Below are 10,364 nucleotides of genomic sequence, written 5' to 3'. Positions count from 1 at the left end.
GTTCAAGCTGCGTCTGCGTGCCACAGATCCCGCCCCCTTCCGCCGCAGCGACGCCACTCAGCGGATGTGCACCTGAGTGGGAGAGCCTTGCAGCGCGGGTGGAATCAAACCACAGATTAGGGAATTTGAAGGCTTTATTGGTGGGGAATCTGAGGGTACAGCCAAGCCCCTGCCAACTTTGGTCCAAGATCCCAGAGTCACTCAACTCTGGACGGTTCTTCCCTAATTGCCTCTGTGGGCATAGACGTGAGGGGCAGAGAGGGGCTCTCCTGCCTAACATGGTACAGGCCTCTCTGTTTCCGCGCCCGGAAGACGTACATTAAGGCCACTACGACAGTCACCACGCCCAGGGTCGTAAACACCGCCAATAAGACGGGGACAAAGTGGGAGTTCCGAGCTGTGCAGAGAAAGCGCGAAGTCAATATGCGTCCCTCCGTCTCTAACACCCCCGCCTCCCGGGCCTGCCAGTCCAGCCCCGTGAACCCGTGTTAGCTCACCCTCAATGTTTATCACCACGACCAGGGTATATTTGCCCCGTGAGCTGACCGCTTGGCATTGATAAGTGCCATTATGTGTTACATTGACCAAGAATGGGATCCCCACTGGCACCTCCTGGCTGGAGCCTTCCTTCAAACACCGCAGCTGGGGAGATGGGTTGCCCCGGGCGTGGCACTGCAGGACCTGTCTCGTTTTATCTTTCCACTTCAAGTGCTGGGGACATTTGGCTCGGTCAATTTGGGGACCATCTGTGGAATCACCATGTGTGATCAGACACCCAACACACCCAAGGCACAGTGGGGCAGACGAGCATCTAATTTTTCCAGGGCAGGGGCGGAGGGATTAAAGGTCAGGGTGACCGACTCACACAGGACACGCAACTGGACGCTACTGTTCCTGTGCAAGAACTCGCCGTCCACCTCGAGAGTGGCACTGCAGAAGAAGCTGCGTCCGTCGTCATTCTCGGTAGTATTTAGCTGAAGTTGAGCTGGCTGCCCGGGGGCCGCGGCCGGAACTCCGTCCAGCGTGACGTGGACCCGAGCCCCAGCCATGCAACTCGCAATCACTGTGGACCCCTCGGGGGCACTGGGCTCGCTCAGGTTCAGAATGGGTCCTCCGAAATCTAAAGGCGGGGCATTGCCCAAGAGCTTAAGGAACAGGACCTTCCTGTGGATCTAGCCGAGCCCTCCGCCCTCCCCTTTCCTCTTGGGATATCCGGGCCACGCTTTCGGCGTCTCAAGCCTCGCTCTCTTTGTGGCCTTTGTCCAATTCCGGGCACTTGGTCCCTGCCCACGTTGCAACTACTACGGGGGCAAGTCAGGCCCCAACTTTTCAGCTAGTCTCCGCCCCCTCTGACACGCCCCCAGACTGCTGAGGCCGCGCCCCCTTTCACGCCCCCTTTCACGCCCCCTCTTACTAAAGACCGTCAAGTTCTCCCGGGCCTCAAGTCTCTCGCCCCCTAGGGTAACGTTGCAGATGATCTGTCGGGCACCCTCCTGATCTGCGCGCGCCGTGGCTGTGGCTGTGGCCGTTAACATGTCCCCGTGGTTCGTGACTGTCTCATTCAGCACCTGGTCCCCCAGCGCCAGGTGGACCTGGGCCTCTGAGGCCGGAAAAAGCCCCTCTACGGTGCAATCCACCGGACACGAGGTTTCCACCTCCAAGAACCGGGGGGCCACGAGGCGCGGTGGTGTCACCGGCAGGGCTGGGGAGAAAGGTAGGCATCAGCACAGCCCGCAGGACTGTGCCTTCCACCAGGACACCCTCATCCCCCTCAATCAAGATATTTTGCTGACTGGGTCACCCATTCTTTCCAGGACACACCCACACAGCCTTGAAAACGGCTTTCTCCAAAGATCCGATGGCTCAGGCCTCCCTTCTGGGGCCAACCTGCCCAGTAGCCCGGGGCTTTTCTTCCCAGAAGCCTGTGAGGTCCAGGGCACCCCACTCTTAGGAATCCCAAAGCCAGAGCACCCTCTACCGTGGCTCAGCTCATCACCCACCGTCTGAAGCTCCCTCTCTCACCAAAAGTTCGGAGCCGGCGGGGGGCTGAGGTGTTCACGAGCAGTCTCAGCCCTTGGAGCCGCAGGTCCAGTTCTGTGCGGCATGAGAAATGGGCTCCGTGGTCACCTCTGCTGGCCAGCACAGTGGCAGTGACCTCCGTGAGCTCCTCCACTGCGGGCTGCCGGCTCAGCTCCTCCTCCCAGCGGAGCAGCACCACCGTGAGGCTGGTCCGGGGCGACCCACCCTCCACTTGGCAGTGCAGGGTAAGGTTCTGACCCACCGGCTGCCAGGGGGGGAGGGGTGCCAGTTCCACCCGCTCCGGGAGCCCTGAGGGAGAAAGGGAGGATGGCACTTAGGGGGTCCTGCAACCCATCCCCCAGGGGTGGGGGTGGAGACAGGGCAGCCCTGCTGAGAACTTTCAGCTTTGAGTTAATAAACTTAGAGGGCTTAAAACTGGGCCAGTCGAGGTGTCTGCTATTATCATTAGTGCCGTGATTATCATTTCCTATGTTGTCAGACACCTTGCCAGGTGCTAAACAAAATTTTCTGTTCTCAAGGATGTCACAGTTAATTAAAAAACAAAATGAGGAAGGAAAGGATTAACGTTTATGACTAAGATATTAATATTAAAAGTTCCTGTTTATATATTTCCTTAGACCTTTAAGGGGTCAACCACCTTCATGCACACAACAACCTAGTGAAATCTTCTCTATTCTCTTTTTTTTCTTTTTTTTTTGAGACAGAGTCTCCCTCTGTCGCCAGGCTGGAGTGCAGTGGCACCATATCGGCCCACTGCAACCTCCACCTCCCAGGTTCAAGCGATTCTCCTGCCTCAGCCTCCCAAGTAGCCGGGACTAAAATCTTGAACCACCACGCCAAGCTAAGTTTTGTATTTTTAGTAGAGATGGGGGTTTCAGCATATTAACAAGGATGGTCTCTATTTCTTGACCTCGCGATCTGCCCTCCTCAGCCTCCCAAAGTGGTGGGATTACAGAGGTGAGCCAAAAGGCCCGGTCTTTTTTTTTTTTTTTTAGCAGAGACGGAATTTCACCTTGTTGCCCAGGCTGGTCTTGAACTCCTGAGTTCAGGTGATCCACCAATCTCGGCCTCCCAAAGTACTGAGATTACAGGTGTGAGCCACTGTGTCCAACCCTTTCTCTCTCTCTTTTTTTTTTTTTGAGACAGAGTCTCTCTCTTGTTGCCCAGGCTGGAGTACAGTGGCACGATCTCGGCTCACTGCAACCTCCGCCTCCTGGGTTCAAGCAATTCACCCACCTCAGCCTCCCAGGTAGCTGGGGTTATAGGTGCCCACCACCACTCCTGGCTAATTATGCATTTTTTTTTTTTTTTTTTTTTTTTTTTAGTAGAGTCGGAGTTTCACCATGTTGGTCAGGCTGGTCTCGAACTCCTGACCTCAGGTAATCTGCCTGCCTTAACCTCTCAAAGTGCTGGGATTACAGGCCTGAGCCACCACGCCCAGCCTATTTTTGTATTTTTAGTAGAGATGGGGTTTCACTGTGCTGGCCAGGCTGGTCTTGAACTCCTGGCCTCAAGTCATTCACCCATCTCAGCCCCCTGAAGTGCTGGGATTACAGGCGTGAGCCACTGCACCTGGCATTTTTCTCTTTTATGGATGGAGAAATATATGGCCCAGAGAGGGAAGGTGAATTGCTTAAGGACACACAATCAGTAAGTGGCAGATCCCAGGCTAGAATGTGGGTCTCCCAAACCACAGACATGCCTCCTGGATGTCATGTCTAGGGAATCCATGGGCTTCTCCTCCTAGCCTCTGGCCTGAACAGCTGGTTTGGCCTCTACCAGAGATAGTTCAGTTCTCTCCAATCAGATTCGGGCACTCAGGGCTTTCCTGGTTCACCAGCCCTGTGGCAGCCTCTGAGGATACTCTAGCACAGTTACGGGAGACTTGACCCCCAGGCTGGGTCCCCTCCCAGGTACACCTACAAAACCCTGGCCTCAGACCAGGCATGGTGGCTAATGCTTATAATCCCAGCACTTTCAAAGGCCAAGACGGGTGGATCACTTGAGGCCAGGAGTTGAAGACCAGCCTTGCCAACATGGTGAAACCCCATCTCTACTAAAAATATAAAAACTAGCCAGGCATGGTGGTATGTGCCTGTAATCCCAGCTACTCAGAGGCTGAGGCATGAGAATCGCTTGAACCCGGGAGGCGGAGGCTGCAGTGAGCTGAGATAGTGCCACTGCATTCCAGCCTGGCAACAGAGCAAGACTCTGTCTCAAAAAAAAGAAAAAAAAAATAAGGGTGGGCGAGGTGGCTGATGCCTGTAATCCCAGCACTTTGGGAGGCTGAGGTGGGTGGATCACTTGAGATCAAGAGTTTGAGACCAGGCTGGCCAACATGGTAAAACTACTCTACTAAAAACACAAAAATTAGTCGGGCGTGGTGGCACATGCCTGTAATCCCAGCTACTCAGGGGGCTAAGGCAGAAGAATCGCTTGAGCCTGGGAGGCGGAGGCTGCAGTGGGCTGAGATCGTGTCACTGCACTCCAGCCTGGGCAACAAGAGCAAGACTGCCTCAAAAATAAATAAATTAATTAAAAAGTAGGCCAAGCATGGTGGCTCATGCTTGTAATCCCAGCACTTTGGGAGGCCAAGGCGGGCAGATCACTTAAGGCCAAGAGTTCGAGACCAGACTGGGCAACATGGTAAAACCTTGTCTCTATTAAAAATACAAAAATTAGCTGGGCAGGGTGATGCACACCCATAGTCCCAGCTACTGAGCAGGCTGAGGCAGGAGAATCTCTTGAACTTGGGAGGTGGAGGTTGCAGTGAGCCAAGATCCTGCCAATGCACCCCCACCTGGGCAACACAGTGAGACTCCATCTCCAAAAATAAATAAATAAATAGCCAGGGACAGTGGCTCAGGCCTGTAATCCCAGCTACTGGAGAGACTGAAGTGGGAGGACTGCCTTAGCCCATGAGTTTGAGACCAACTTAGGCAACATGGGAGATCCTGTCTCTAAAATAAAAGTATAAAAAAGCATAAATGTAAAAACCTCCATTCACCTGCTGGCTGAGAGGGGTACCCCCTTTTTTGGCTTAAGATACAGGGTCTTGCTTTTTCGTGCAGGCTGGAGTGCAGTGGTGCAATCATACCTCACTATAGCCTCAAACTCCTGGGCTCAAGCAATCATCCCACCTTGGCCTCCCAAGTAGCTGGGACTTCAGGCATGTGCACCATGCCCAGCTAATTTTTTTTTTAATTTATTTCTGTAGGGACAGGGCGTCCCTGTGTTGCTCAGGCTGGTCTTAATTCCTGGGCTCAAGCAGTGCTCCCACCTTGGCCTCCTAAAGTGTTGAGATTATAGGCATGAGCTACTGCACCTGGCCAGCACATACTGAAAATGCTTGTTGGGATGCTGGGCAATGTGGCTTATGCCTGTAATCCCAGCACGTTGGGAGGCTGAGTTGGGTCGATCATCTGAGGTCAGAAGCTCAGGACCAGCCTGGCCAATATGGTGAAACCCCATCTCTACTAAAAATACAAATTAGCTGGGTGTGGGGGCCTGCACCTGTAGTCCCAGCTACATGGGAGGCTGAGGCAGGAGAATCACTTGAACCCGGGAGGCGGAGGTTGCAGTGAGCCAAGATCGCCCCACTGCACTCCAGTCTGGGCAACAAGAGCAAAATTCCATCTCAAAAAAAAAAAAAATACTTGTTGCGGCAGAAGTTAATTGATTTCACAACTGCTGCCTTGGCATGAGATTGAAATGTGTTTCTATGTCTCTGTGTGTCTCTCTGTCTGTTTTTTTTGTTGTTGTTTGTTTGTCTGAGATGGAGTCTTGCTCTGTTGCCCAGGTTGGAGGGCAGTGGCAGGATCTTGGCTCACTGCAACCTTTGCCTCTCGGGTTCAAGTGATTCTCTGCCTCACCCTCCCAAGTAGATGAGATTACAGGCGCCTGTCACCATGCCCGGCTAATTTTTTTGTATTTTTAGTAGAGATGGGGTTTTACCATCTTGGCCAGGCTGGTCTTGAACTCATAACCTTGTGATACACCTGTCTCAGCCTCCCAAAGTGCTGCAATTACAGGCATGAGCCACCGCACCCAGCCTTCTGTCTGTCTTTGTATCTCACACAGAAATGTCCAGGTCTGAGCTCTGGATGAGAGCCCTAGTCCATTCTTTGCACACTCAAGAGTCCCCACTCTCCTGAGCCATTGGCCTCCTGCCCGCACCACTGCCGGAGAACAGTCCCACCTCTGGACACAATGACTCACTGTAGACGGTGATGTCAGTGGAGCCTATTATCTGCAAACCATTGCAGTACCCTGAGCAGAGGATCCGGCTGTTGCCAGTCACGTTGCTGACCCAGAAGGCTGCCCAGCCTGTGCCATTGTCCACCAGCTCCTTTGATAGAGACGTCTCCAAGGTGACTTGCTTAGCGCTGGGACAATCAGTACTGCAGTTCACCAACAGGGAACCTCCAGCAGGAAGCACTGGGTTCTGGGGCTCCACCCGCAACAGGAACTCCTGCCCCTGGACACCTTCAGGAACACGAAGAAGTCCTGGTGGTTGTTTCTTTGCCCCCCAACCCAAGTACCAGCAGGTCCCACCATTTAACACCTCTTTCCTTGTGCCGAGATAGGATTCCTGCCCTCATGGTCCAGTGGGTAAGGCAGGATCCATCAGGGGCGAGGGAGAATTCAGAAGGAGGCCAGAAGAGGCTCTGATCCAGCATAGGAGGAGGTGAGTCAGGGAAGGCTTCCTGGAGGAGGGGGACCATGCCAGCCTGAAACTGAAGGCTAAGTAGGAGTTAGCAAGTGAAAGGGAAGGGTGATTCTGGCAGAGGGAACCACATACGCAAAGGGCAAATGTCTCTAGTTCAGATGGAGCAGGAAGCGTGGGATGTGTGTGTGTGTGTTGGGGGAGATGGGTGGCGCACAAGTCGCATGCTGGGGCCTGACCACCTGAAGGCTGAACTAAGGAACCAGAACTTTCTCCCGAAGATACAGGGCCAGCAGCCAGGGCGCAGTGTGGCAGGATGTGAAGAGGGTTGCTTTCTCTTCCTCCACCCTCTTCTGATCCCCAAAACCCAGCCCTCTCCAGCCCTCCCTGGCTTGACTGGCCTCACCTGGGGTCAGCAGACAGCAGACCAGCAGAGTCCAGCAGGCCCGGAGCCACGACACGGCAGGTATCATGGTGGCCATTCTGACAGAGGAAGGTGCCTTCTTGAGGTGCCAAAGGGCAGACAGGGGTGGGGTGGGAGGGAGGCGGGGCTCCCACCTCGAGAGGAAGCCCAGCGGTTAAGATTGCAGAAGTCTGGGGGCTGCACCTTGCCCAGGCCTGTGGGTGGAAGGGGATGCTATGGGGTGGAAGGGGATGCTGTGGGGTGGAAGGAGATGCTGTGGCCCAGAAGGCTAGGGTGGGGGACCCAGATGGGGCCCAGCAAAGTGGCCAGCACTGCTGAGTCGCTCCCAGGGACAGGACTGGCCTCCGTTGCACTTTTGGCCCCAGTTCAATTCACAGGAAATGCTAACTTAACTGGCTTCCTATGTTCTCAGCACTTGGGAGCCTGGGGTAGAGGGGGGATGAGACACCTCCTTCCGGTTGAACTTAGGTGGGGAGGGGAATTTGTGGTCCCCGGTGAGGAAATTAATGGGGAAACCTGCCAGCACCATTGTTTAGGAGATAAGGCGGGATTTTGAGGCAACATCAAAAAACAAAACAAACAAAAAAACCACAGAAACAGGGTATTGCATTTTGCCCTGACTGGTCTTGAACGCCTGGCCTCAAGCTATCCTCCCTTTTTTTTTTTTTTTTTTTCTTTGTTTTGAGACAGAGTCTCTCTCTGTTGCCCAGGCTGGAGTGCAGTGGTGCAACCTTGGCTCACTGCAGCCTTCATCTCCTGGTTCAAGTGATTGTCCTGCCTCAGCCTCCTGAGTAGCTGGGATTATAGGCATGCACCACCACACCTAGCTAATTTTTTTTTTTTTTAAGTAGAGACAGGGTTTCACCATGTTGGCCAGACTGGTCTCAAACTCCTAACCTCAAGTGATCTGCCTGCCTTGGCTTCCCAAGGTGCTGGGATTACAGGCATGAGCCACTGCGCACGGCTGATCCTCCCATCTTGACCCAAAAAAATGTTGGGATTACAGGCTTGAGCCACCTCGCCTGGCCACCTTTGAAGATCTTAAGGACACCTCCCTATCTTTGAAGATCTGGGGACCCCCCCATCCCCTGCACAAAGAGAGGAGGCAGATGTTTTGGGGACAGCTGGGTCCCTGAGCCACTGTCACTCCAGGATTCTACTTGGTTTTTGTTTTGTTTTGAGACAGGGTCTCACTCTGTCACCCAGGCTGGAGTGCAGTGGTGGGATGTTGGCTCACTGCAGCCTCCACCTCCCGGGTTCAAGCGATTCTCCTGCCTTAGCCTCCCGAGTAGCTGGGACTACAGGTGTGTACCACTATACCCAGCTAATTTTTGCACTTTTTGGTAGAGATGGGATTTCACCATGTTGGCCAGGCTGGTCTTGAACTCCTAACCTCAAGTGATCCACCTGCCTTGACCTCCAAAGTCCTGGGATTACACACCTGAGCCACCTCACCCTGCCTTCCAGAATTCTATTTGTAACTGGTCTTTACTCCATCCTGTTGCCCCCTTGCTCACCCCTCCAGGCAGCTGGTCACTTCATTCCAAGGGGAGGCACCAATAAGGGGAGGGGGGACTCCCACCTCTGATCTGCCTCCTGGGCCTCACATCTGAGCTCCAGCGAGGGACCTTGTTGAGGGCCTTGATGGGGCCCTGTATTCACCCACATTCCCCAGACCTTGAGGTCACAGCACCTTCTCTCTCATCTGGAGCGCCCCTGCCTTCCTAACGAGGTCCCTCCTCTCTTGCTCTGCCTTCCTGACATTCCATCACCCACCTGGTGTTGAGAGAGCAACTAAATCCAAGTCCGAAGTATTTGTAAATAGCAGGGCCCAGTATCATGGGCCTGGCGCCTGTAGTCCCAGCTCCTTGGGAGGCTGAGGTGAGAGGATCAGAGCCTGGGAGGTTGATGCTGCAATGAGCCAAGTGCACTCCAGCCTGGGCGATACAGTGAGACCCTGTTTCCAAAAAACAAAGATGCCAGGCTCAGTGGCTCATGCCTGTAATCCCAGCAATTTGGGAGGTGGAGGCGGGCAGCTCATTTGAGGTCAGGAGTTCCAGATCAGCCTGGACAACATGATGAAACCCCATCTCTACTAAAAATACAAAAATTAGCTGGGCATGGTGGCTCGCACCTACAATCCCAGCTACTCAGGAGGCTGCAGCACAAGAATTGCTTGACCCCGGGAGGTGGAGGTTGCAGTGAAATGAGATCACACCACTGCATTCTTGCCTGGGCGACAGAGCAAGACTCTATTTTAAATTAATTATAATATTTATAAATAGTGAGACCCTGTCTGTAAAAATTAAAAAGAAAGAAATATTTGTCAATAAATCATATTTCTGGCCGGGTGGCTCACACCTGTAATCCCAGCACTTTGGGAGGCCGAGGCGGGTTGACCATTTGAGGTCAGGAGTTGGAGACCAGCCTGGCCAACACGGTGAAACCCTATCTCTACTAAAAATACAAAAAAACTTAGCCAGGCATGGTGGTGTGCACCTGTAATCCCAGCTACTTGGGAGGCTGAGGCAGGAAATTGCTTGAGCCTGGGAGGCAGAGGTTGCAATGAGCTGAAATCATACCACTGCACTCCAGTCTGGGTGACAGAGTGAGACCTTGTCTCAAATAAAAAAAATAAAAATAAATTATATTTCTTTTTTTTTTTTTTTTGAAACAGGTTCTCACTGTGTCCCCCAGGCTGGAGTGCAGGGATGCAATATCAGCTAACTGCAGCCTCCGCCTCCCAGGTTCAAGCAATCCTCCCAGCCCAGCCTCCCTAAGAGCTGGGAGCACAGGTGCACATCACTGTGCCTGGCTAATTTTTTGTAGAGACAGCTTTCACCATTTTGCCCAGACTGGTCTGGAACTCCTAAGCTCAAGAGACCTGCCTGCCTTGACCTCCCAAAGTGCTGGCATTATAGGTATGCCCCACTGCAGCTGCACCCGCTAGTAATATTTCTGTTAAAGAAATATTTCTGGGCTGGGCATGGTGGCTTATGCCTGTAATCTTAGCACTTTGGGAAGCCAAGGTGGGCAGATCCCTTGAGGTTGAGAGTTTCAGACCAGCCTGGGCAGCATGGCAAAACCCTGTCTCTACTAAAAATACAAAAAAATCAGCCACGAGTGGTGGCACACACCTGTAGTCCCTGCTACTCAGGAGGCTGCAACAGGAGGATTGCTTGAGCCTGGGAGATTGAGGTTGCAGTTAGCTGAGATTGCGCCCCTGCACTCCAG

At 53.3% G+C, this 10,364-nt stretch overlaps 1 protein-coding gene and 1 long non-coding RNA gene across 5 annotated transcripts; one reads left to right on the top strand and one right to left on the bottom strand.

The window, feature by feature from the left end:
- Positions 1–116: 116 nt before the first annotated feature.
- ICAM3 (intercellular adhesion molecule 3) lies at positions 117–7,342 on the bottom strand. Of its 4 annotated transcripts, none has more exons than XM_032251828.1 (7): positions 7,113–7,342; positions 6,259–6,525; positions 2,023–2,328; positions 1,415–1,702; positions 866–1,120; positions 604–746; positions 117–397 (listed from the first exon to the last, which is right to left on the bottom strand). In XM_032251828.1, exons 1-7 carry the CDS (start codon positions 7,186–7,188, stop codon positions 338–340), a joined length of 1,395 nt encoding a protein of 464 aa, XP_032107719.1. In that variant the 5' UTR covers positions 7,189–7,342; the 3' UTR covers positions 117–337. The 4 variants fall into 4 exon arrangements, with proteins under 4 accessions (XP_032107719.1, XP_032107720.1, XP_032107718.1 ...); XM_032251829.1 differs by having other exon boundaries at positions 610–746; positions 7,113–7,341; XM_032251827.1 differs by having other exon boundaries at positions 498–746; positions 7,113–7,336.
- On the top strand, positions 1,626–2,718 carry LOC116532574. The gene is made up of 2 exons (XR_004260911.1): positions 1,626–1,714; positions 1,815–2,718. It is a non-coding gene; the product is annotated as an uncharacterized LOC116532574 (long non-coding RNA).
- Positions 7,343–10,364: the final 3,022 nt, after the last annotated feature.

This window comes from Sapajus apella, unplaced genomic scaffold (genome assembly GCF_009761245.1).
Source record: "Sapajus apella isolate SASKATOON/1434 unplaced genomic scaffold, GSC_monkey_1.0 scaffold77, whole genome shotgun sequence".
NCBI lineage: Eukaryota > Metazoa > Chordata > Mammalia > Primates > Cebidae > Sapajus > Sapajus apella.
This window is presented reverse-complemented; position numbering and strand designations above follow the sequence as displayed.

Coding starts and splice junctions, on each gene's coding strand:
- ICAM3 (XM_032251827.1), bottom strand. CDS start 7,188: ATGGCCACCATGATACCTGCCGTGTCGTGGCTCCGGGCCTGCTGGACT. Junction 6,526..7,112: donor CTGCTGTCTGCTGACCCCAG/GTGAGGCCAGTC, acceptor GTGTTCCTGAAG/GTGTCCAGGGGCAGGAGTTC. Junction 747..865: donor CGTCCAGTTGCGTGTCCTGT/GTGAGTCGGTCA, acceptor GTGATTCCACAG/ATGGTCCCCAAATTGACCGA.